This window comes from Cetorhinus maximus, chromosome 11, assembly GCF_964194155.1.
Source record: "Cetorhinus maximus chromosome 11, sCetMax3.hap1.1, whole genome shotgun sequence".
Taxonomy (NCBI): Eukaryota; Metazoa; Chordata; class Chondrichthyes; order Lamniformes; family Cetorhinidae; genus Cetorhinus; species Cetorhinus maximus.
The window spans coordinates 19,188,799-19,216,550 of record NC_135889.1 but is presented as its reverse complement, the minus strand read 5'-3'; the positions used below and the strand labels follow the sequence as shown (position 1 = coordinate 19,216,550).

The following is a 27,752-nucleotide window of genomic DNA, read 5'->3' as shown; positions in this document are numbered from 1 at the left end:
ACTGGAGTTCAGAAGAATGAGGGGGAATCTCATAGAAACCTATAAAATTCTAACAGGGCTAGACAAGTTAGATGCAGGAAGGATGTTCCCGATGGTGGGGGAGTCCAGAACTGGTGGGGGGGTCACAGTCTGAGGATACAGAGTAGACCATTTAGGAATGAGATGAGGAGAAATTTCTTCACCCAGAGTGGTGAGCCTGTAGAATTCACTACCACAGAAAGTAGTTGAGGCCAAAACATTGTATGTCTTCAAGAAGGAGTTAGATTTAGCTCTTGGGGCGAAAGGGATCAAAGGGTATGGGGAAAAAGCGGGAGCAGGCTATTGAGTTGGATGATCAGCCATGATCATAATGAATGGCGGAGCAGGCTCGAAGGGCCGAATGGCCTACTCCTGGTCCTAGTTTCTATGTATGTTTCTATGTATGACATTTAGTTCAACATTTTAAATTTCATTTAGAACTTTAAAAACTGTGAAAGAAACTGCATGTTACTTAACGGAAACTGCCTTACAGTGGCAGTTAACTATCATTCAGCTGTAAATGATTGTCTGAATAAGTGCAAATTACTTTGAGCAGGAAGCTGAGACAGCAGTCGGAACTTGGGTGTGGTTCAAAAAGATTTTAGGAAATAGTTTTTGCTGACACAGAGTGGTAGTAGATGGAGTGTATCGTAAATGGAGTGTAAGAGTTGGGAAAGAAACAGAAAATGCTGGAAAACCTCAGCAGGTCTGGCAGCATCTGTGGAGAGAGAAACAGAGGAATGTTTCGGGTGGAACATGACTCTTCTTCAGAATTCTTCAGGCACTTCTTCAGTTCTGAAGAAGAGTCATATTTGACTTGAACCATTGGGCAGAATTTCCTGCCTACTGGGCGGGTGGGCCCAACCCAATCTCCGGAGGGCAGGGAGCCGATCCCTGCCGGAGAAGCGGGCCCCGCCGCCATTTTACATGGGCGGGCCAATTAAGGCCTGCCCAGCGTGACGTCCGGCGGGAAGCACTATGAGCTTCCTGTGCGGGCGGATGGGGGGGGTGATTCCCCAAAAGCTAGAGTATGCTCTTTCGCAAAAGAGCGCACATCTCCCTGAGGCTAAGTGCTGCCTCAGGGAGATCGCTTACAATTTTAAAAAGATTAAAAAATGAAAGAAAAAAATTCCCTAACAAGTCCCCTCATGTGACAATGTCACATGAGAGGGGACATGTTCATAATTTACACTATAACTTTACTAAACTTTTTAAAACCCTGCATGAAACCTCATCCCGCCCATGGATGAGGTTTCATGTTTTTCCTATTCCCCGCCGGGGCTCCTGGCCTGCCCGCCATCCTTAAGGTTGGACGGGCAGGTCCTTTAATTGTTTAAATGATCCTGTCAATGGCCTCAATTGGCCATTGACAGGTCGGCAGGCGCGCAGCTGATTTTGCTGTGCACTCGCCTTCCTGAAAGTTTAAATGGGGCGGGATGACGTCGGGGATTCCGCCCGAGGTCGCCCTGCGTCATTTTACGTGTCGGCGAGTGGGCCCCCTGCTCGCCGATGGCAAAATTCTGCCCATTAACTCTGTTTCTCTTTCCAAATATGGAATATAGGAACAGGAGTAGGACATTCAGCCCATCAAGTCTGCTCCGCCATTCAATTAGATCATGGCTGATTGTCGACCGCAACGTCACTTTCCTGTGCTATCTCCATATCATTTGATGTTGCCAGACCTTCTGGGTGCTTCCAGCACTTTCTGTTTTTATTTCAGATTTCTGGCATTCGCAGCATTTTGCTTTTATTGTAAAAGTTGGGAATTGGTGGAAGTGGGAATTTGGTGGAGAAGCAGAAGGAAGTATTGCCATTTGCCTCCACACTTGTTCATGTAAACTTGAGACAGTTAATATTTAAAATGGTTGACCGATGTTTTAGTGCTTAGTACAAGCTAGTGTGAAGAAAACAGCAAGCTAAAAAATGGATATAAATAATCTGGACTAAGAAATAGCAGAGCAGGTTGTGTGTCTCGAGTTTGTGGACAGCAACATTGTCCCAAGCGAACACATCTGCAGCAGATGTTACAGTCTCTAATCTCTCTGGCTCAAAGTAGTCCAGCTGGAGTGCGAGTTGGAGACATAAGGGAAAGAATTCAATATCTGGATTGTCTCCAGGGAGCCGACTTGGAGGGAGGAGCACCGGAGCGGTGAGTATAAATCTAGCTGACCTCGGGGATTCGCGGCCTTGTCTCCAGGGAGCAAACTCGGAGGGAGGAGCACCAGAGCGGTGACCTCGGGGCACAGAGTAACTGAAGCCAAAACTGAAAAAGCGACGTCACAGGAAAGCTGTGAGCTGATTGGTTGATAGGAAATCTGCACCAAATTTGAAAAAGAAACACTGCAAAGCTGATTACTAAATTAATTATCTAAGTAGAGATGGCTGGGCAGGTGATGTGCTCTAGCTGTATGACGTTGGAACTGGCAGATCCCATTGCAAGCCGCAGTGACCATATCTGCCGCAAGTGTTGGTTGCTGGAGGAACTCCGGCTCAGAATTGATGAGCTGGAGTCCGAGCTCTGGACCCTGCGGCACATCCGGGAGGGGGAGAGTTACCTGGACACTTTGTTTCAGGAGGCGGTCACACCCGGTGGATTAAGTACCTCAAATTCGGTCAGTGGTCAGGGTCAGCAGGGTGTGACTGCAAGTGAGGCAAGTAGAGGGATCCTGTGTTCAGGAACAGAGGAGACTCAGCTCCTGACCTTGTCCAACAGGTACGAGGTACTTGCTCCCTGTGTGGATGAGGAAGAGGGCTGTATGGAGGATGAGCCAGCTGACCACGGCACCATGGCACAGGAGGCCATTCAAGAGGGGGGAGCAAAAAGACAAGTGGTAGTTGTAGGGGATTCTATAATTAGGGGAAGTGATAGCATCCTTTGTAAGCAAGATCGAGAGTCCCGCATGGTATGTTGCCTGCCCGGTGCCAGGGTGAGGGACATCTCTGACCGGCTTGAAAGGATATTGGAGAGGGAGGGGGAGGACCAGTTGTTGTGGTCCACGTCGGGACAAATAACTAGGTAAGACTAGGAAAGAGGACCTGTTTGGGGATTATCAGGAACTGGGAGCTAAATTAAAGAACAGGTCCTCAAGGGTTATAATCTCCGGATTACTATCCGAGCCATGTGCAAATTGGCATAAGGACGCGAGAATAAGGGAAGTAAACATGTGGCTAAAGGAGTGGTGCGGGAAAGAGGGGTTCCATTTCATGGGGCACTGGCATCAGTATTGGAACAGGAGGGATCTGTACCGTTGGAACGGTCGCCACCTGAACCGATCTGGGACCAATGTTCGAGCGAAAAGGGTAAATAGGGTGGTCAACAGGATGTTAAACTAGAAAGTGTGGGGAAGGGAAGGTTAAAACTCCAAGAAGTATGACTAATGGGAAACAAAGCAGCAGGTTAGCATGTGGGGGGGGTGGATTCAACTTCATGGAAAATTATGAAAAAACTGAAAAGAAAGGAGAGCCCAGGAGAGGCTATTAAAGTCTCCAGAACACAAAATAGGACAGAGTGTTTAGAAAGGGCTAGGAATCTAACTTCAAGCACATCAGATAAAGGGACGACAATGAGAAGGGGGACAGGAAATACAGGACTGAAGGTGTTGTATCTGACTGCACGCAGTATACGAAATAAGATAAATGAGCTTGTGGTGCAGGTTGAAATTGGCAGGTATGATGTGGTGGGCATCACGGAGACATGGCTGCAAGGGGATCAGGACTGGGAGCTAAATATCCAAGGATATACATCCTATCGAAAAGATAGGCAGGTTGGCAGAGGGGGTGGGGTTGCTTTGTTAGTAAGAAATGAAATTAAATCGATAGCAAAAAACGACGTAGGGTCAGATGATGTAGAACCTGTGTGGGTATAGTTGAGGAACCGCAAAGGTAAAAAAACCATAATGGGAGTTACAGGCCTCCGAACAGTAGTCAGGATGTGGGGCACAAGATACACCAGGAGATAGAAAAGGCGTGTAAGAAAGGCAAGGTTACAGTGATCATGGGGGATTTCAATATGCAGGTAGACTGGGAAAATCAGGTTGGTAGTGGATCCCAAGAAAAGGAATTTGTGGAATGTCTATGAGATGGCTTTTTGGAGCAGCTTGTGGTGGAGTCCACTAGGGAACAGGCAATTCTAGATTTAGTGATGTGTAATGAGGCAGATTTGATAAGGGAGCTTAAGGTGAAGGAACCCTTAGGAGGAAGTGACCATAATATGATAGAATTTACCCTGCAATTTGAGAGGAAAAAGTTGGAATCAGATGTAACGGTATTACAGTTGAATAAAGGCAACTACAGAGGCATGAGGGAAGAGCTGGCCAGAATTGACTGGGAGATGAGCCTAGCAGGAAAGACAGTGGAACAGCAATGGCAGGAGTTTCTGGGAGTAATTTGGGAGACACAGCAAAAATTCATCCCTAGGAAGAAGAAGCATACTAAAGGGAGGACGAGGCAACCATGGCTGACAAGGAAAGTCAGGGACAGCATAAAAGCTAAAGAGAAAGTGTACAATGCGGTGAAGAGCAGTGGGAAACCAGGGGATTGGGAAGCCTACAAGGACCAACAGAGGACAACCAAAAAAATAAGGAGAGAGAAGATTAAATATGAGGGTAAACTAGCCAGTAATATAAAAGAAGATTGCAAGAGTTTTTTAGATATATAAAGGGTAAGAGAGAGGCAAAAGTGGACATTGGGCCGCTGGAAAATAACGCTGGAGAAGTAGTAGTGGGGAACAAAGAAATGGCGGAGGAACTGAATAGGTACTTTGCGTCAGTCTTCACGGGGAAGACATGAGTAACATCCCCAAAGTTCAAGAGAGTTGGGGGGCAGAGGTAAGAATGGTGGCCATTACCAAGGAGAAGGTGCTAGGAAAACTGAAAGGTCTGAAGGTGGATAAATCACCTGGACCAGATGGATTACACCCCAGAGTTCTGAAGGAGATAGCTGAAGAGATAGTGGAGGCGTTAGTGGTGATCTTTTAGGAATCAGTGGAGTCAGGGAGGGTCCCAGAGGACTGGAAAATCACTAATGTAACCCCCCTGTTTAAGAAGGGAGTGAGGCAAAGGACGGGAAATTACAGGCCGTTTAGCCAGACCTCGGTCGTTGATAAGATTTTAGAGTCCATTATTAAGGATGAGATTTCAGAATACTTGAGAGTGCATGGTAAAATAGGGCAAAGTCAGCATGGTTTCATCAAGGGGAGGTCATTCCTGACAAATCTGTAAGAATTCTTTGAAGAGGTAACGAGCAGGTTAGACAAGGGAGAGCCAATGGATGTTATCTACTTGGACTTCCAGAAGGCCTTTGACAAGGTGCCGCACAGGAGGCTGCTCAGTAAGATAAGAGCCCATGGTGTTAGAGGCAAGGTACCAGCATAGATAGAAGATTGGCTGTCTGGCAGGAGGCAGAGAGTGGGGATAAGGGGGTCCTTCTCAGGATGGCGGCTGGTGACTAGTGGAGTTCTGCAAGGGTCAGTGCTGGGACCACAACTTTTCACTTTATACATTAATGATCTAGATGAAGGAACTGAGGGCATGCTGGCTAAGTTTGCAGATGATACAAAGATAGGTGGAGGGACAGGTAGTATTGAGGAGGCGGGGAGGCTGCAGAAGGATTTAGACAGGTTAGGAGAATGGGCGAAGAAGTGGCAGATGGAATACAATGTGGGGAAATGTGAGGTCATGCACTTTGATAGGAAGAATAGAGGCATAGAGTATTTTCTAAATGGGGAGAGAATTCAGAAATCTGGAGTGCAAAGGGACTTGAGAGTCCTAGTCCATGATTCTCTTAAGGTTAACTTGCAGGTTGAGTCGGTAGTTAGGAAGGCAAATGCAACGTTGGCATTTATTTTGAGAGGACTAGAATATAAAAGCAGGGGATGTCCTGCTGAGGCTTTATAAGGCTCTGGTCAGACCACATTTAGAATATTGTGAGCAATTTTGGGCCCCGTATCTCAGGTAGGATGTGCTGGCCCTGGAGAGGGTCCAGAGGAGGTTCACAAGAACGATCCCAGGAATGAAAGGCTTAACATATGAGGAATGTTTGAGGACTCTGGGTCTATACTCGATGGAGTTTAGAAGGATGAGGGGGGATCTGATTGAAACTTACAGAATACTGAAAGGCCTGGATAGAGTAGACGTTGGGAAGATGTTTCCATTAGTAGGAGAGACGAGGACCCGAGGGCACAGCCTCAGAGTAAAGGGAAGACCTTTTAGAACAGAGATGAGGAGAAACTTCTTTAGCCAGAGAGTGGTGACTCTATGGAATCCATTGCCACAGAAGGCTGTGGAGGCCAGGTCATTGAGTGTATTTAAGACCGAGATAGATAGGTTCTTGATTGGTAAGGGGATCAAAGGTTACGGGGAGAAGGTGGGAGAATGGGGTGGAGAAACTTATCAGCCATGATTGAATGGTGGAGCAGACTCGATGGGCCGAATGGCCTAATTTCTGCTCCTATGTCTTATGGTCTGCTCCAATATTCAGTCACACCTCATAGTAAGGTTCAGAAGGGGGCTGATGTGATCGATAGTGTGCCGAGTAAGGGAAACTGAGGTGAGGTAGAGATCAAAGATTCACAGGACCTGCGGAGAACCTACTCAACAGGTACAAATGTACTTGCTACCTGCAAGGACCAGGATAAAGACTGTTGGAAGGACAGCCAGAATGTGGACCTTGGAACCTTGGAGCAGGAAGCAGTCTGAAGATGGAAGGAGGAGGGGAAGCATAAAGTTGTAGTTGTAGGAGATTCAATAATTAGGGGACAGACAGCACCCTTTGTAAGCAGGATTGAGAGCCCCACATGGTATGTTGCCTTCCTGGTGTCAGGTGAGGGGCATCTCAAAATGACTTGAAAGGATATTGGAGAGGGAGGGGGAGATCCAATTGTTGCACTCCATGTTGGGATCGGCAACATAGGGAAGGGTAGGCAGGAGGTCCTGGCTGGAGAGCACCAGGAACGAGGAACTAAATTGAAGGACAGGAACTGAAGGGTTATGTTCTCTGGATTTATTACCTGTGCCATGTGCAAATTGGCAAAGCAATAAGCAAGCTCGGGAGGCGAACACATGGCTGGAGGAGTAGTGCGGGGAACAGAGGTTCCATTTCATGGGACACTGGCACCAAAATTGGGATAGGAAAGCAGTGTACCATTGGGACAGGCTTCAACTGAACTGGGCTGAGAGCAGAGTCCGAGTGGAAAGAATAACAAGGGCTCCGTGACCACTCCCGCCGAGCCCGCCCGCCGACTGAAAAATTCAGGCCGTAGTCTAAATAATAGTTCGAAAATAAACAAAAGGGAAGGGAGTAGAGTGACAGTTAAAAATTGTGCTTTAGGCACTACAGGTAAAGGGAAGCCTGAAAGATGTAATTAAATCAGGAGAGAGAAATAAAAAACATATGAATAAAACTTTAGAGCTGAAGGACAGGTTACGGTGTGCCCCCAAATAAGTGTACTTTATACAAAACCATGGAACAAATTGATTGAATTGCAGGCGCAAGTTCAACTTGGAGGGTTTGACATGATGGCCATTACTGAGATATGGCTGCAAGACGGCCAGGAGTGGGAACTAAATACACCAGGTTATGACATCTACAGGGAAGATAGGAAAAATGGGAGTGGGGAGGAGTAGCCATAGTGATGAAGGATGAATTCTGTTCAATGAGGCTGGAAAATATAATGATGTAAGCAGGCAGTGGAGACCTTATCGGCAGAATTAAGAAATAGAATAGGGTATTGGTGAAAAAGATAAAATGCTGTCAAAGTTTTTCATCTTGCACTTATCAGAACAGATGCAAGAATGCCAAATTTCAAAGGAACAACAATTTGTACTGCATGCGAAAAGGGGTGCTGATTGGTTGACAAGTCAGCTCTGATTGGTTGAGACATTGCTATAGCACCAGGGAGGTATTGACCCCCATGTTTTTGTTTATTAAAAAAAGGTCAATGTCTGGACATATTCTTTTTGCCTGCAGAGGACAGGTCTCTACAAGTGAATATACATAAGTGAGCTACATTGCGAGCCAGACTGATAATCTTCAATTGATTGTGTTAATTTAAGATAAAGAAAATAATGGTCCTAAAGGGAAATAAATCCCCAGGACCAGATGGTTCCCATCCCAAGGTTTTAAAAGAAGTAAGTGAGTACCTTGCAGATGTCCTAAATATAATCTTCCAAAGTTCTCTCAATTCTGGTACCCTTCCTTTGGCTTGGAAAATTGTGCATGTTATTTTGTTACATAAGTAAGGTGACAGAGGGAAACCAGAGAACTATAGACCAGTTAACCTAACATCTGATGCCGGGAATTTATTAGAACTGAAGATAACTGAAGATAGGGCGATTGAATACCTTGAAAATATTCAGCTAATCACAAAGAACCAGCATGGATTTGAAAAAGATAGACCATTGCCTCCAGCAAGATAACTTCTACAATAAGAAGCTAACGAATCCTGAGACAAAGCCATGATAACAGAGGGCTGTTCTCCTTAGAGATTTGATAGAGGTGTTCAAAATCACGTGCAGTCTAGACAGAATAGTTAGAGAAACTGTTCCTAGTGGCATAAGGGTTGAGAACCAAAGAATGGAGAATTAAAGTAATTGGCAAAAAGAATCAAAGGTGAAATGAGAAAAAATATTTTGTGGCCAAGTTCTGGAATGACCAACCTGAAAGGATGGTAGTATAGATTAGATCATGGCTTTCAAAAGGGAATTCGATAAGTACCTGAAGGGAAAATGATTGTCGGTGTATGGGGGAAGAGTGGGATAGTAGGACTAGCTAAATTGCTCTTGCAGAGAGCTGGCCTAGGCTCTGCAGGCTGAATGGCCTCCTTCTGTGCTATAACCATTCTATGATTCTACAGTACTCTCAGATTCTATAATGGAGTTAAGTCACAGAGCAGCAAGATCCCATTGAATCATGTAAAAGTTCGAGGAGCTGAATGGTTTACTCCTGTTCCTATGTTCCTACGTCACATTTCCTATCCGTCAGTCTGTGATCCCCTCAGTTTGTAATCCCCCAATCTGTTATCCTCCAGTGACTGCTGAGGGAATTGGCCCGAGCTAAGGTGGTACCAGGACACTATGACAGTGGGCTGATTTACTGAGGACTTGCTGCATCTGAAGAACCTCATTGACTGGCTATTGGAAAATCAAAACTGTAAAGCAGTATTTGCATTTATGGAGAACCTTTCATAACCTCAGGACAACCCAAAGCACTTTACAAGTACTTTTTTAAAGTGTGGTCACTATGTAATGAAGGAAACTCAGCAGTCAATTTGTGCACAGCAAACTCCCACACACAACAGTGGGATAATGAGCTGATGATGATGAGTGTTCGAGCTGTTGGTTTAGGGGTAGATACTAGCCAGGATATTGGGGATAGCTCCGCCGGTCTTCTTTAAAAGAGTTCCGTGGGATCTTAAACATCCACCTGAGAAGGCAAATAGGACCTTGGTTTACAGCTCATTAGCAACTTCCCCTCCCACCGCCACCTCAAGGAGGATGACAGGCCAACACTCATCAGTCAGACTCAGTTTGCCACTAGGGCCATGTACACATGGAAGCTCATGCCAGGAAAGAGTTAATGCCTTCAGAAAAAGGGGGAGGGGGAAAGTTGGCAGAGAATGGAAATGATTCAGTCGATTGGAAGTGAGAGAGACTGGGGAGTATTTTAAAGGGAAATAAAAAATTTAATTTCTAAAGCGCCTACCAGGCCTTCAGGACATCCCAAAATTCTTTACAGTCAATTAAATATTTTTGAAGCCTAGTTACTGTTGTGCTGTAGAAATGTAGTCCCTTTAAAATTCTCTTTGTATATTAGGCAAATGTTAATTTGATTAGACTGTACAGTGTGCAACAATATCATGTGCTGGGTACAGGAGTATCTCTACAGCTCATGCCATTTTGAAACATTCATCAGAGGCAGCACTCAACATGAGTGCTCAAAAGAAAAAGCAGCTTCAAGTGATGGAAGTTTCATTTCACCAAGTGTCTACAGAACACATCAGTAACCATGTCATGCCTCAGTGAGATTTCAGATGCACTTCCACTAGCTATCTTACATGGACTGGTGTCACTGCCAGGGAGAACAGATCTACTTTTATCGATGTCATACTCTCTTCCTGAACCAACTGCTTGGACAGTTGTTTGGCATCTTCTTCTGAAAAGCTGTCATTCAGTGAGGCTTTATTTGTAAGGATCATTAATTGACACATCTAGATGATTTAATTTGGAGGTCTATCTAGCGAGGATAAAAACAATCCTGACATCTGCTCTGTGCTTTCTGACTGTAAGTGCTACAAATACACAGCAACTAAAAACTGCAAGCCTGCTGGTTGTCAACCTGAATTCTCTCCTCCTCTCGCTGTATAGTCCTAGCATTGTCGCTTTGGGTCACATCCCTGTATCGTTATTATTTTGGCTGGTTTCAGGGCACAGAATGCACTAACCCTTCAGCAATAGTTTTCAAATGGGTGGCATTGCTCTGCTGGCCCCAAAATAGAATCTGAGGTGACAACAGTTTGCCATTAAATGTGATGCTCAGCAATTGGCTGTTCCTCTCCATGCCAGGCACGTTAGCTTCTCATGTCACGACCCAACAATGGTCAAGTGCCAATTTTGCAGCTGCCTTATCATAATTCAAGCCAACACAGGCTGGCAAAGTGAACTCTTTGCTAATGTGTTTGAATTATTTGTAAAATCCAAAACTCCAATCTTGGGGGTGAGAGTGGGTGGCAGGTGAGGCACAATGGAGGGGAGGATCTTTTGCTGCTGTTTTCGTTGTCAGTGCTGTGCATGCGCAGTTCTGGTGTTTCACTCTGGGTGGGGTTTAGGAGCATGGGGCAGGGTATGGTCCAGAAACCAGGAAGCGGCAATTTCTTTGACTGTCTTTGAGTTTTAACTCCTGCCAGTGTGAAACTTCTTTGTGTGTAAAGTGAGGAAAAGGAAATAATAAAGTGGGCATTTAATGCAATATTACCTGTTACAGGAATGTTGATCTATAATAATGTAATTGCATGTGACCCTAACACAATCCACTGTTTCAGCTTCCCGTCTGTGCTCTTCCCTCCAGCCGCAACATTAATCCCAGCCTTTCCCGGGGCCTTTCCCGCCTGACACACAGCCCAGACGTCTGGGGGGTGTTTTCCCAGGCAAGGGGAGGGGGCTCTGTGTCCGTGCGGAGGATTAAATTCTCTGAATTTGATGTTGACTCTGGATCCTGTACATGTTCTGTCGGCCCGACAGGCGAGACGGCATTGGAATTCTGTGCGTGCGCAGACCAGTGTGCATGTACAGTCGGGTATCAGTGGCCATCTTGCGTGACCATGTTGCATTGGCAGGAGGCACATTGTTATTTTTCAGGAGTTTAATTTTGTTTTCATTCTGCAGGACCAGCTTTACTCCACTCTTCACGAAGAGTGACAAGATCCTTGAACTGCTTCCAGTACATCAGGCCTACTATCTATGCCTGCTGACCCCTGGGACAATTTAAGAACCCATCTCCTTTGAATTAACAGACCTCATCATTTCTAAATAGCAATTCTTTAATGCCATTAGGAATCCCGCCTCTCTGAAGTTATTTTTTCTTCACTCTACCCAATTTCTGAAATTCTGGACTGACCTTACATTTAAAGCACTTGGACTCGAAATTTTCAGAGATTTTTCCAGAGACTCTGATAGACAGTAACAGTTTCTTATCTCACACTATCTCAATTGGCAGCAGCCCCTCTGTCATTTGATTCTTTTTTTAGCATGTGTGATATAAGCTGAAGTGATTAAGCATTACATTACTGCCCAATTTGATTGCATTTACTGGCGTGACACCCAATCTGACAATGCTTCAACTTTTAAATTCTCATCCTTATGTTCAAATCCCTCCCTATCTCTGTCGCTTCCTCCAGCCCTACAAACCTCTGAGAACCCTGTGTTCCTCCAATTCTAATTTCTTCTACATCCCTGTTTCCCATCGTTGACAGTTGTGTCTTCACCTTGACCCCAAGCTCTGTAATGCACCACCCCACCAAACTTTGCAGCCTTTCTACTTCTCTCTCCTCCTTTAAAACATTCTTTCAAGCTATTTCTTTGCTGAGTTTTTCATCACCTGTCCTAATCTCCTATGTAGCTGGTTCAAATGCCTTGGGATGATTTACTACGTTAAAGGAACTATATAAATGAAAGTCGTTCTGATTGTTGTTATCATCAGATGCCTGATATTTCCAGCCTGATACCTGTCAATAGATATCTGAGCTATAAGGGGAGATTACAGTTTGTTGATACTAAAGACAAGGGAAAACCGAGAGGAGCTCTTATTAAGGTATTCAAGATCCTTAAGCAAATGTATTCTGAGAAAATGTTCACCATGGTCCCAAGAACAAGGAGATAGTTTGGGATGAAGGTCAGAAGATGGAGGTGAATGAACGGGTCAGGAAGGAACACAGAGGGGGAGAATATTTGGATTGGGTAGTAGCGGATTGGCTGCCTGTTATATACATTTCTTAACAGTCATTTCACTATCACCTGTTCTTTGTCTCTTCAGGAATTCTTAAAGGGATTTGGACAGGCAGTTGGTGAGGAGGTTGTGGAACTGTATCAGCAGGAGCTGACCTTTCTGTTTTTGAACTTTGGGGCCAACTAGGTGGACTGAATTGTCCTATTCCAGTCCTGTACACTACAGTGTTGACATGTCCTGTATCACTCTCCCTCGTGTTGAGTTTGTCAGTGAAAGTCAGTTTCCAGAATCTTCAAAATAATTTTAGTAATACCAAAATGAGCACACTGCCAGAGTGACTGGGAAGTCACAAATGTCCTCTGAAGGTCCTAAGTAGGATAAACAATCTGTTGTTCAATATTTATGATCTCTAAATACTTCAAAATGTTTGACTTTGTTGAAAGGTTTTTTTTACCTTTGGTAATTCTGTGAGCACATCTTTGGAATGACGGGCACAGGCTGAACTGGAGCAGTGGACAAACGCAACATGGGGACACTGTTAATTTAAACAGAGGTTCTTTGAATATCACCACCAAAGGTAAAAGTGATCAACTGAAGAAATTGACAAGGTGAACACTGATCTTAACATTAGTTAGCACTTCCAAGATGCAAAGCAAAACAGCCTCTTTCTGAACTGTACCCAATTGTGATATTGTACTGTCTCTTTCCCTCACAGTGAGATCCCTTAGAACGTGTATGCCATATTCAGAAAAGAAACAAAATAGCAAGTACACTGAAGTTGCTCAGTGACCTGTTTTGGTTGGCCTACATCATTAATGTTTGAGAATATTTTAACAATTAAACTAGAAGTTTAATTTGTCCAGTGACTGAGGAGCATTTTGGATAACAATCACTTTGTAAAAGTGACTGAATCCTATTACTCACTCCACTGTCCTGTCAATCCATTGTCCAAATACTCCACTGTCCAGTCACTCCCTTGTCCAATTGTTGCACTCTGCAGTTACCCCATTGACCAGTTATTCCTCAGTCCAGTCACTTCACTGTCCAATTACTCCACTGTCCAGTCACTCCACTGTCTCATGGCCCCCAAGTTGCATTGCCCCACCCAGCAGTGACCTGTCAATGTGCTGTTTCCTCATTTCACTGCCCCATCAGCTCAAAGTTGTGTCCTTCATTGTCCTTTCACCCGTCTCCCATGAATCCCATGCCCTGTCACCCCATAATCCCATCACACTGTTGTCAATCAATCTATGATCGCGTCACCTCTCTGTCCTATCATGTTGCTGTGCTGTCACCCCACTGTCCCAGAGTGCCACTCTGCCATGGCCATATTCTTGCATGGACACACTGTCCCATTGCTCCACTATCTTGGGAGACTGCATTACAAAGATTAACATTACAAAGATATAAAACAAAGTTTTAAAGGTTCCCAGGTCATCTGTCACACTGGGCGGAATTTAATACCCTCCCTCAAGCTGAGTCTGATCATGGATGATATTTAGTCTGATCATGGAGGGTATTTAATCAGACAGGTGGGGACCCTGCCGCCTTCCCTCCTCTGCCCGATTAAGTTTCCCACCTACGCAGCCAATTAAGGCCCTTGCCCACTAAGGGCCTCATCCTGCCACCGCTGGTACTCACCCATTGCAGGCAGGGGTACTCGCCATGTGGGAAGTCCGAAAAAGCAAACCCTGTCGAGGTTGCTTGCGGTTTTCCAGGGCATCAGGGAGGAAGGGGGCTCTGAGAGATGCTGACATTCCTCCCCCTGCCTACCTACCCCCATCTCTCCTGTGGCCTGAAATTCTTGGCAATCCTGGGCCTCAGATGGATGTATTGCTGACAGCTGCCACTGCTTTCGCTGGCACTACTGGGCAGTGCACAGCTGCCAGCATCTGATCAGCTGGAGCTCTTGAATTGGGGCAGAATTTTTGCCCCTGGAGTCCTTGATCCTGGGGAAGGCCTGCCGCTGCCCAGTTCAGCGCCTGATTGGCACTTATTCGGTAAGCCTTCCTGAAAGGAGGGGTTTCTGGGCTCTCCAGCTGAAGCGTGAGATCCCCATCACCTCCATTTAATACTGTCCACTGTTTGGAAGTTCTCTAAAGTTAACTTTGTGTAAGTCACTTTGCAACTGCGGAGTTTGTCAACCTAACAGCATGATGCAGACAATATTGAATTGGGTTGGTTTATTACCAGAGGTATACCTCACATTTTCTGTCAATGTGAAGCAAAGATAACTTTGTGTTGATGCAAATTGTGTAGTATGTGGGCTATGACAAAGGCTTAACAAGACTATTTAATGTATTTAAAGAACATTGACAACTGACACTACTGGCAGCCGACAGTGTGCTAAAAGCTCATCCAGTGTGAATGAACTCAGTAGTTGTACACCAATTTTCAATTTGTGAATGTTCCAGTGTGTTTTACAGATCTCCTGCTTTAATCATTTATGCACCAGCATAAAACATGCTTCAACATTCATTAGATTGTGATATCGTGCTGGGCAGAAGTAATTGCCTGAAGCGAAACTACCAGTCCATTCATCTGGATTTTGGATGTCCAATTAAACTACCCTGTCAGACAATATATTGTTGGTTCAAACATTTTATTGAAGAACTGTTAGGCCAGTGTAGCATCGGAGCAAAACAAATCTCATTTGCCGAACTCTTTTCCTTTACTGTATTATCAGATTTTCCTTCCAATATCCTGGTCTAAGCGATGTAGACCTGTATATTATTGGTGGACAACTGGGTTAGCCATTCATTGTCCAATCTGGCTGGACTGCATCGAATTTGACTTGTTCTCCTCTGCCAAAACTATTCATATTCCTGGATTATCCTAGAGTGAAGATTACCACTGGATTTTCTTCACTACAAACTGTATTTTTAAACCCTTCCTCCCTGCCTCATCTCGAACAACAAGTGCAAGGAGCTCTTGGGCTTCTTTGACACTAATATTGAGACCATAAGTTCACCTGTGTTCTACCAGCTCATCAAGTCAAACTTGCTGTAAAGCTCCCACCACCTTTTTCTCTAGTTTCTCTCCCGTCATGCCCTCTCCAAGCTCCTCTTGTCTATGAGACCCAGCTCCTGCTCCTTTAACCTTATTCCCACCAAACTGATGACCATCCAACTTCCCTTCTTGACCTCCATGCTAGTTGATATTGTTAGCGGGTATCTTTCCTTAGGTACTGTCCTTCTTCTCTTCATATCTGCTGCCATCCAACCCCTCCTGAAAAAGCACAACTTTGATTTCTGTCCTACAGTACCATTTCCAATCTCCTTTGCTTTGAAGTCCTTGAACATGCTGTCACCTCCCAAATCCATGCTCAGAACTCCCATTTAGGTTTCCGCTCTTGCCACAGTACTGAACTTGCTCCTTTCGAAGTCACAAATGACAGCTTATGTGACTGTGGTAAAGTATTCTTCCTCATCCTATTTCAACTTTTGACATGGTTGACTACATCCTCCTCTTGCAATGCCTTCCCTCTAGCTGACTGGAATGCATTCACCTGGTTCTATTTTTATCTGTCTAATAGCCAGATTATCACCTGCAATAGCTTTGCTTCCAGCTTCTGCACCATTACCTCTGGTCTCCACCAAGGATCTCTCCTATTTCTCATCTACATGCTGACCCTCAGCAACATCATCGAAAGCACAGCGTCAGTTTCCACATGTATGCTGACGATATCCACCTCTTCCTCAGTACCACCTCTAGCTCGAATTTGTCACACTGCTTGTCCGCCATCCAGTAGGGGATGAGCGGAAACATCCTCCACTTAAATATTCGGAAGACTGATGGCACTGTCTTCTATCCGCTCCCTAGCCACCAACACCACCTCTTTTCTAGGCAACTGTCTCAGTCTGAACCAGACTGTTCGTAACCTTGGTGTTGTATTTGCTCCCTGAGATGAACTTCTGACCACATATCCACTCCATCAGAAGGATTGTTTATTTCTTCCTCCATACTATTGTTTGACTACATCCCTGCCTCAGATCATGTGCTGCTGAACCCTCATCCATGCCTTTGTTACCTCCAGACTTGGTTATTCCAATGTGCTGGACAGCCTCCTGTCTTTCACCCTCCATAAACTCAATCTTATCCAAAATTCTGCTAGCCATATCCTAAATTGCACCAAGACCCATTCACCTATCAGTTCTGACCTGCATTAGCCAATATCTCCATTTCAAAATTATTATCCTTGTTTTCAAATCCCTCCATGGCCTCGCTCATTTCCAACTCTTAACTCTTCAAGCCCTACACTCTTCCAAGATATCTGTGCTCTTCCAATTCTGGTCTCTTGAGCATCAGTTGTTGTTGTTATACATTATTGGACTAGTCTATCCAATGTCCCTCCATATTTTTGTACTTTCTTCCTAATAGACTTTATGCATAGGGCAGGATTTTGCCCTCGTTGGGGGCGAAGTTGAAGTGTGGGCGCGCAGAGGTAGGCCTCCAATTGGGAGCGCGCCGCCATTTTACATGGGTGGACCAATTAAGGCCCGCCCAGCGTGACGTCCGCACGGAAGCGTGCGGGCGGGAATCCCTAAACCTGAGAGTGTGCTTTTTCACGCATGTGCACGAAAGAGTGCACTCATCTCCCTGAGGCTAAGTGCTGCCTCAGGGAGGTTGTCTCTACAGTAAAAAGTATTAAAAATATTAAAAATAGAAAAAAAAAATTCCCTGACATGTCCCCTCATGTGACACTGTCACATGAGTTGGGACATGCCCATAGCTTTTTAAAAAACTTTAATTAAATTTTTTAAAACCTACATGAAACCTCATCCCACCCATGGATGAGGTTTCATGCTTTTTCTGAAGCCCGCCTGGGCTTCTGGCCTGCCCATCAACCTTAAGGTTGGACAGGCAGATCCATTAATTGCTTCAACTGGCCATTGACAGGTTGGCGGGCACACAGCTGATTTTTCTGCGCCCCCACCTACCTGAAAATTTAAATGGGGCGTGACGACATCGGGGGTTCCGCCCGAAATCACCCACGCGTCATTTTACGCATCGGCGAGCGGGCCTCGCCCCTCCACTCACCGACGGGAAAATCCTGCCCATAATCACTCATTTCCTTGCAATATCTTATGTATGTTATCATTTCTTTTCCTTCAAATGTGTATAGGTTATAGAATAATAGAATTATACAGCATAGAAGGTGGCCTGCTGAAAAAACTATCCAATTAATCCCACTTCTCCACTTTGTTCCTGTAGCCCCGCCTGTTTCCTTCTTAGTGATATCCACTTCACCTTTGAAAGTTACTTTTGAAGTGCTTCTAATTCACTTGCAGGCAATGCCTTCCAGATCATAAGGTGCAAAAAAAAAAGTTTCCTCATCTGTCCCCTGGTATTTTTGTCAATTATCCTAAATCTGTATCACCTGGACACTGACCTTGCTGCTGGTGGAAACACTTTCTCCCTATCTATTCTGTCATACCATGACAGCAAATCTCCTGATAGGAGTAGCAACAAGCAGCAGCATTCTGTCAAAACTCCGCAATAAATCTCCCCTTAACCTTCTCTGCTCTAAGAAGGGCCCAGAATTAGACACAATGAGCCTGATTTTAAATCTATGCAAGTAATGGGTTTTGAGTGAGTTAAAATCTTGCACAATACTTCAGTTGAGATCCAAATAGTATCTATAAAAGTTTACTATCACCTCCGTGTTTTTGTACTCTATGCCTCCAATTAGAAGTCAAGGATCCTGTATGATTTTTTTTTGTAAACAGCCTTCTCAACTTGTTCTGCCATCTTCAAAGATTTGTGGCTGTGAAGGTCAAAGGACTTCTTTTTTGATACCCTCTCTATATTATCACAAATCTCTCTTTATCAAATCTTTCCTTTCATGGGTCCGTAGAGGGGATGGAGAACGATTATATAAGAAAAAAGGTCAAAAAGGCCTTTTACTTTTTAAAATTCTTTAGTGTATCAATACAAATTTTCATGTTTTGTGAAGCTTGTGTTGTTGATTCTAGAATGGACACTTCAAATTTCAAACACCTCATGTCTCACTCAGCACTTCGAAATCCAGTACAGCACTGGTTTGATATAAAGTAAAAGTCCTTCTATACTTTCTCATCAAACATTCCTAGGGTAGGTGCAACATGGTTTAGATACATAGTAAAGTTCCCTTTCCACTGTTCCAACAAAATACCCCCAGGCCAGGTACAGCATGGGTCAGATACATAATACCACGCTGTTCTGAGCTACATGGACTGCACTTCATTGTATTGTATTACATTGTATCGTGCTGCTCTGTACTATATTGCACTCTGCTGTCTAACATTGCCTTAAGACTAAAAACAAAAAGCTACTGCGGATGCTGGAAATCCAAAACAAAAACAGAATTACCTGGAAAAACTCAGCAGGTCTGGCAGTATCGGTGGAGAAGAAAAGAGTCGACGTTTCGGGTCCACATGACCCTTCAACAGAACTGAAGTATAGTTAGGAGAGAGGTGAAATATAAGCTGGTTTAAGGTGGGGGGCGGGGGGAGAGAGAAGTTGAGGGTGGGGTGGTTGTGGGGACAAGCAAGCAGTGATAGGAGCAGATAATCAAAAGATGTCACAGACAAAAGGATCAAAGAGGTGTTGAAGGTGGTGATATTATCTAAGAAAAGTGCTAATTAAGAATGGATGGCAGGATACTCAAGGTACAGCTCTAGTGGGGGTGGGGTGGAAAGACTAACAAGGTATTAGTTGTAGATTTAAAAATAATGGAAATAGGTGGGAAAAGAAGAACCTATATAAATTATTGAAAAAAAAACAAAAGGGAGGGGGAAGAAATGGGGTGGGGATGGGGGGAGGGGGAGTTTAAGATCTAAAGTTGTTGAATTCAATATTCAGCCCGGAAGGCTGTAAAGTGCCTAGTCGGAAGATGAGGTGCTGTTCCTCCAGTTTGCGTTGGGCTTCACTGGAACAATGCAGCAAGCCAAGGACAGACATGTGGGCAAGAGAGCAGGGTGCAGTGTTAAAATGGCAAGCGACAGGAAGGTTTGGGTCTGTCTTGCGGACAGACCGTAGGTGTTCTGCAAAGCGGTCGCCTAGTTTGCGTTTGGTCTCTCCAATGTAGAGGAGACCGCATTGGGAGCAATGAATGCAGTAGACTAAGTTAGGGGAAATGCAAGTGAAATGCTGCTCCACTTGAAAGGAGTGTTTGGGCCCTTGGACGGTGAGGAGAGAGGAAGTGAAGGGGCAGGTGTTGCATCTTCTGCGTGGGCATGGGGAGGATCCATTTCTCTCCTGGTGTTTGACAAGGTGTTTACTAAAACCCGCTTTCACAGCCATATTTCCTTTCTCAGTGACTGTCTCCGTCTCCGATTCACCCCACGTGGATTTCAACTGAAATTCCATCCCTCTTGTTTCGAACCCACCCAGGATTACAGGTATCTCCGGGACATAAAACGTTTCTCGGACTGCTGTTCCTGTCGCATTCTGAGATCCACACTCAGTGCCATGCGCCGCCATATGAACACACTCGACCTCTCCCTCCAGCAGCACCGCCGCACCCTTTTTCAAAGCAGCGTGTGCCCCCAGTTTCATTTTATTCTTAGCCTCATCCGACGCCTCAACAAGAAACTTTTTCTCTTTCTCTCAAGTGCTAAGGAACGCAAGCTCCAACAACTCATCGACATCGACACCCATCTGGGACCCTCCACCCCTGCTTGTCCCTCCGTCCCCACCCCATCTTCCAATCCCAGCCCCAGCTGCGTATTCACTATACCCCCTGACCTTCCCCTCTCCGATGCTGAACGTTCAGTGCTCAGCAAAGGATTTAGTTTCATACCCTTACGCCCTCATCTCAATGAATTTCGGGCTCGGCATGATGCTGAACTCTTCTTCCGCCATCTTCGTCTCCGTGCTCACTTCTTTGGGCAGGAGTCCTCTCCCCATTCAACGGATCCTTTTACCCACCTCCAATATTCTCCCTCTACCTGGACCCCTCCCTCTGGATTCTTACCTTCTCTTGATCTTTTCATTGAGAACTGTCGGCGTGACATTAGCCGTCTCAATTTCTCTGCTCCTCTCACCCATTCTAACCTGTCTCTCTCTGAACTTACTGCACTCCGTTCTCTCAGGTCCAACCCTAACATTATCATCAAACCCGCTGACAAGGGTGGTGCTGTTGTTGACTGGCGCACTGACCTTTACCTCGCGGAGGCTGAGCGTCAACTCGCAGACACTTCCTCCTACCTCTCCCTGGACCATGACCCCACCACAGAACATCAAGCCATTGTTTCTAGGACTGTCACTGACCTCATCTCCTCTGGAGATCTTCCTCCCACAGCTTCCAACCTGCTAGTCGCCCAACCTCGGACGGCCCGCTTCTACCTCCTACCCAAAATCCACAAACAGGACTGTCCCGGCAGACCCATCGTGTCAGCCTGTTCCTGCCCCACGGAACTCATTTCTCGTTATCTTGACTCCCTTCTCTCTCCCCTTGTCCAGTCCCTTCCCACCTACATCCGTGATTCCTCTGACACCTTACGTCACATCAACAATTTCCAGTTCCCTGGCCCCAACCGCTTCCTCTTCACCATGGATGTCCAATACCTCTACACCTCCATCCCCCACCTGGATGGTCTGAGGGCCCTTAGCTTCTTCCTTGAACACAGGCCCGAACAATCCCCATCCACCACTACTCTCCTCCGTCTGGCTGAACTTGTTCTCACACTGAACAATTTCTCCTTTAGCTCCTCTCACTTCCTCCAAATAAAAGGTGTGGCTATGGGTACCCGCATGGGCCCCAGCTATGCCTGTCTCTTTATGGGGTATGTGGAACATTCCTTGTTCCAGTCCTACTCCAGCCCCCTCCCACAACTCTTTCTCCAGTACACCGATGATTACTTCGGTGCTGCTTCATGCTCTCATCGGGACCTGGAAAAATTTATTAATTTTGCTTCCAATCTCCACCCCTCCATCATTTTCACATGGTCCATCTCTGACACTTCTCTTCCCTTCCTTGACCTCTCTGTCTCAATTTCTGATGATAGACTGTCCACCAATATCCATTACAAGCCTACCGACTCCCACAGCTACCTCGACTACAGCTCCTCACACCCCGCTTCCTGTAAGGACTTCATCCCATTCTCTCAGTTCCTTCACCTCCGTCGCATCTGTTCTGATGACGCTACCTTCAAAAACAGCTCCTCTGACATGTCCTCCTTCTTCCTTAACCGAGGCTTTCCACCCACGGTCGTTGACAGGGCCCTCAACCGTGTCCAGCCCATATCCCGTGCATCCGCCCTCACGCCTTCTCCTCCCTCCCAGAAAATTGATAGGGTCCCCCTTGTCCTCACTTATCACCCCACCAGCCTCCGCATTCAAAGGATCATCCTCCGCCATTTCCGCCAACTCCAGCATGATGCCACCACCAAACACATCTTCCCTTCACCCCCCCCGGTGGCATTCCGTAGGGATCGTTCCCTCCGGGATACCCTGGTCCACTTCTCCATCACCCCCTACTCCTCAACCCCCACCTATGGTACCTCCCCATGCCCACGCAGAAGATGCAACACCTCCCCCTTCACTTCCCCTCTCCTCACCGTCCAAGGGCCCAAACTCCTTTCAAGTGAAGCAGCATTTCACTTGCATTTCCCCTAACTTAGTCTACTGCACTCGTTGCTCCCAATGCGGTCTCCTCTGCATTGGAGAGACCAAAGGCAAACTGGGCGACTGCTTTGCAGAACACCTACGGTCTGTCCGCAAGAAAGACCCAAACCTCCCTGTCGCTTGCCATTTTAACACTCCACCCTGCTCTCTTGCCCACATGTCTGTCCTTGGCTTGCTGCATTGTTCCAGTGAAGCCCAACGCAAACTGGAGGAACAGCACCTCATCTTCCGACTAGGCACTTTACAGCCTTCCGGGCTGAATATTGAATTCAACAACTTTAGATCTTAAACTCCCCCTCCCCCCATCCCCACCCCATTTCTTCCCCCTCCCTTTTGTTTTTTTTTCAATAATTTATATAGATTCTTCTTTTCCCACCTATTTCCATTATTTTTAAATCTACAACTAATACCTTGTTAGTCTTTCCACCCCACCCCCACTAGAGCTGTACCTTGAGTATCCTGCCATCCATTCTTAATTAGCACTTTTCTTAGATAATATCACCACCTTCAACACCTCTTTGATCCTTTTGTCTGTGACATCTTTTGATTATCTGCTCCTATCACTGCTTGCTTGTCCCCACAACCACCCCACCCTCAACTTCTCTCTCCCCCCGCCCCCCACCTTAAACCAGCTTATATTTCACCTCTCTCCTAACTATACTTCAGTTCTGTTGAAGGGTCATGTGGACCCGAAACGTCGACTCTTTTCTTCTCCACCGATGCTGCCAGACCTGCTGAGTTTTTCCAGGTAATTCTGTTTTTGTATTGCCTTAAGACTGTCTAGTACATACAGTATTGGTCAGTCGTGCTGATAACAATACACTGTTTATATTTCAAACTATCAAAGGATTATGCACACAAATAAGGAAACAATGAGTTAAAAAATAAAATTTTAGATTCCAAATTATTTTCAATCCATTTATCTTCAGAACTGGTTGAACTGAAAACGCATTAACAGGAATGCGAATGACATTCACCCCACCAGTACACGTTTTTTGGATATTCCTTCCTTGTTCCATAACTTCACTTCCCCCCAGTTCCACACCTTCCCCCCTCTCTTTCACCCTTGCCCCTGTGTCCTGCACCGTTTCAGAGCTGGTGCAGGAGATTAGGACTTCTCCTTCAGAAACTTCTAGCAAACCTCTACAGCAGCTGTTCGGAGCTCCATGGGATGACCGGCCGCCTTTATCATTCTTGCCCCATTGTAATTTGCTTTGTCTCCACTCAGCGCCTTACGTGGCAGGTCAGCAGGCATGAGGGGGATCTCAAGGTGAGGGGCAGCCCGCCTTCTGCGGAACAGTTCCCTGTGCAATGGGCTCATCTGTTAGTTCCTACAAGTAATAAAGAAAGAGTATCTCTTACTGATTCTGAATGGTTTCTTCGAACACCTCTTATTGACTTGAGTTTATCTGGTACAGGATGTTCAATACTTACTCCTGACATGGGAGTGTAGGCGGGAGGAGGGCTGTGTCCTGTTTGGCTCTGGTGGGAAGAATGGAATGATGATTACATGAGTGGCTACATGAATGGCATAATGGATGCACTGAATGAAAATGAACATCAAAGAAAGAAAAAATGCAATGTCTCTGCAAAATGGAACAAAGGTTATGAAATTCAATGCACTCACTAAGTTAATGAAATGAACAACATGATCTTTCAGCTACAACGACTAAGTTGCTCTCTAGGTGATTCTAGGTCAATGCTCATTTTGGGTGTTTAGAATCTAAGATTCAGCAAATGTTCAACTACTATGTGACTGTGAACCAATTCCCCGCTCAGATATTTCTTCCAAAATCTCTACCTCCACTTCCTTCTTGTGGTGTGGTTCCACCAACACCAGAAAGCCCCCATTCTCATGACCACTGACCAATCTTCATAAATGTAGTCAGTGAAGGAGCCACTGCAACCAAGGCAAATGCTGTCAGCTTCCAACATGTATAGACATACATGCACACACAGGCAGAGGCACAGTCACGCACACAAGCACACACACACACACACACACCAGAAGCCACTTAATAATGACAAACCTCAGATTTGCCTCTTTCTATTTAAGGGCATTGAGGTCAACTGTAATACTTTCAAAGGCACCCAGCTGAAACCAGCAGATTCAAGGCAGAACGCAAGTACTGACCCTGGGACTACCTCAATCTCTTTCATCCTGTGGTGCTCCATCTATTGCATTCAAACTCTCAGATATTGGGGCAGTTCCTCATTCATATATCAATTTAGTCAATCATAATAATTTATGGTTCCCAACCACATTGACAATCAGTCCCACATGGCTTGTGTCACTCGCACATACAATGCTTTTCTCATCAATGCACACTTTTTTTCCTTGACATTATATATGATAACATTTTTGTGCCAATTGCCTCACTTCCTCCTACTCCATGAATATGTTGTTAGGAGTTGGCACTACAGTGCCTCCTCAAAGTGGCCACTCTTAATGGCTATCAAGATGCTATTCAACCATTGGATCTTCACGGCTGAGTCTAAGATCCATGCATATGCACTTCCACCAGGGGTTTTTAGACAGTGATCAGGGAACTCTTGCTGATATTTGTTCTACTGTGACCAATTGTAACACCTTGCTGCTCCCCTGGATGAGATCAGTTAATTCAACACAGATCAGGAATCGAATCTACCACCGCTCAACCACCGCTCAACCACCACTAGACAAACTGGCTGTGCCATCAAAGGACCAACATCAGGATATTTAGATGATATGCACAGCAGAGATTTTTTTCAATATTTTCAATGTGTTATATCACTAAGACATGAAAGAAATCCAAAGTGTGTACGTCAGGCTATTTATTTTTTGCTATTTTTAAATTGGACTTTCTGTTGAACCCCAACAAGATGGCTGCTACAAGTCACACGACCACAGGGTTGGCCCTTTGTTCTGGAAACTTCCAACAGGATTTACAAGAACAAAAGAATCATCCTCTCATCATTGTGGAATCTCACACCCAATTCTAAGGACATTATAATCACAAAATCAGGGGACTTATAGGGATCAAAACTTGTTATTCTTGCCGAGGTGCTAAAAGACACATCTCATACTTCGAACTGCCAAGGTCCATTTCAACAGGGGACCATTGAGGAACAATAGATGTAATTTGCATCTTTATAAGATTATCCCTCTCGCGGAGTCAGGAGGTTTGCCCAGACAATAGCTCCCCAACATAACATCCTCAACATAGATGCTGACTCTTTCAAAAGTTAATGGCTGAGACATTATCAGCCCTGAAACCAAAGTTGGTCCCAGGCACTAGATAAACATCCCTTTTGAAATCATTGTAGAGAAAGAAGGCCACATGGCTCAAGTGGCCATTTTGAAATTCTATATTCCTTTGAGAACTGAGAAACAGTCAGTCTGCTGAATGACCAATGAATCAAACAGACCTACAGCAGGATTCCCAGCTGACCAAGCAGCTTGTCACTGTGTCTCAATTCCTTGAAGCCTGTCTCTGATCAAGGTTTACCAAGCAGTCTGAGCATAGAAATCCCCTCGTGCATCATCATCATTCACTGCAAAAGGGCTATCGCATTGCTGTCTCGAACTAAGGACTTGTCTGAACTGAATTCCATCATGAAGGAAACTCCCTCTGGACTTTGACCATCTGGACTCTGGAAATCACGTGAACTAATATTTACTTTTTTTTTACTGTTGTTATTCATAGTTGTTAAAAACTCCCTCTTTTCTATTCCCCTTGCTGTAGATGTGGGTGTTTGGGAGGTTGCAAACATTCCCCCTGATCCTCCGCCCCAGGTTTGAATGTAAATAACCTTTTGAGTTAATCATAACATGAGTTTGCTGCAAATTATTTTTAAAATTGGATCACACAAACTGAGGATTTGGGGAAACACATCACAGCCTACTTTAAATATAATTCAAAAACATCTCTGCTAATGGACAGTTGGTGAGAGGATAAGGAAGTTTGGTTTGCCTCTCTCCTGTCCATAACACATGTTTCACAAAGCTACATTAATTCAGATCCAGAACCTCTGCTCTCCTGTCTTAAATTCCTCATTTATCCATTAACTTTATTGTGTGCCACTACTTACTGAAGGAGGTGCAATGAACTAGCTACACACCTTCATTGTGCTGTCTCCTGTCAAGAAGCCAATGATCTGTTACATGCTGCTTAACCATCCCATTTTGATTGGGTATCTTGACATCAAGTGGCACGTTGAAGAAGAGCTGCAAGACTCCTAAGCCAGTGCAGTCCTGCCCCTAATACCAGGCTCAATTCCACCTTTAATACACGGCACAGCTCTGATAGGTTTTGCAGATATTAACTCAGTACTCTGAATGAGCAGAAGCTTAAAACAGTTAGTAATATGTTGTGGGAAAATATCAAATATCATGGGGTGGGTAGTGGTAATGTCACTGGTCTAGTAATCCAGAGGCCCAGGCTACTGCTCTGGCGACATGGGTTCAAATCCCACCACTGGAGCTGGTAGAATTTAAATTCAATCAATAAAATCTGGAATTGAAAGCTAGTCTCAATAATGATGACCATGAAACTATCATCAATTGTTGTAAAAAAAATAAACCATCTGGTTCACTAATGCCAAAGGAAATCTGCCCTCCTTACCTGGTCTGGCCTACAGGTGACTCCAGAGCCACAGCAATGTGGTTGACTCTTAAGTGCCCTCTGAAATGGCCTATCAAACAACTCAGTTCAAGGGCAATTAGGGATGGGCAACAAATGCTGGCCTTGCCAGTGATGTCCACATCCCAAGAATGAATAAAGAAAAAAAATCTTCAACTACATGGATAGGTTGGAGAAGTTGGGGCTGTTCTCCTTAGAGAAGAGAAGGTTGAGATGAGATTTGGTAGAGGTGTTCAAAATCATAACCAGTCTGTCAGGTAGAGAGAAATTGTTCCCATTGGCAGAAGGTTGAGAACCAAAGGACATCATTTTAAGGTGACTGGTAAAAGAACCAGAGGAGGCATGAGGAATAGCTTTTATACACACCAAGTGGTTAGAATCTGGAATGCACTGCCTAAAAGTGTGGTGGAGGTAGGTTCAAAAGGGAATTGGACAATTATCAGAACAGAAACAAGTTGCAAGGCTGAAGGGAAAGGGCAGAGGAGCAGGACTAACTGTATAGTTCCTATAGCGAGCTGGCACAGATATGATGGGCCAAATAGCCTCCTTCAGTCCAGTAACCATTCTATGATTCCAAATTGGTTCTTTTTTGTGCATCCATCATGACTGTGATGGGTTGTGGGGTGAACAGATTGCTGTTTTCTTTGCACGCCTGGCTGGAATGGTATGAATGACAATATGGACTGGTATAGTAAAGACTGAAATGATAGGGATATAAATATGAACTGGCACAGAGCCATTGATAATAGAGACTGACATGGTGTGAATAATCATGCAGACAGGTAGGATATGGAAGACATTAAAGTTTAATAGATTACGGACTGTTTCAATATAGATTTGTAAGGTACTGGTGGGTATGGGGTATGGTAAGAATTGGTAGAGTGGACGCTGATAATGGTTGAACACTTTATGCATCTCCTCGCCTCTAAACTCCATTTTTCCGATGCTTCCTTGCTGGATTTCTATCCACAGCCCACCATAAATTCCAAATTGCACAAAATTCAACTAACCGTATCCTACCCCACTTGCTCATTACACCCTTGGTCACTTACATTGGATCCTTGT

General features: G+C 45.0%; 1 protein-coding gene across 1 annotated transcript in view; it reads right to left on the bottom strand.

Moving 5' to 3' along the window:
* LOC144686417 (receptor tyrosine-protein kinase erbB-4-like) overlaps positions 1–27,752 on the bottom strand; it is a 974,945-nt gene that overhangs the window by 29,989 nt on the left and 917,204 nt on the right. Inside the window, exons 26-27 of the mRNA XM_078551583.1 lie at positions 23,500–23,547; positions 12,911–12,991 (exon numbers count right to left, since the gene is read on the bottom strand). Coding sequence (XP_078407709.1) covers positions 12,911–12,991; positions 23,500–23,547 — 129 coding nt within the window. The remainder of the gene's footprint in view (positions 1–12,910; positions 12,992–23,499; positions 23,548–27,752) is intronic.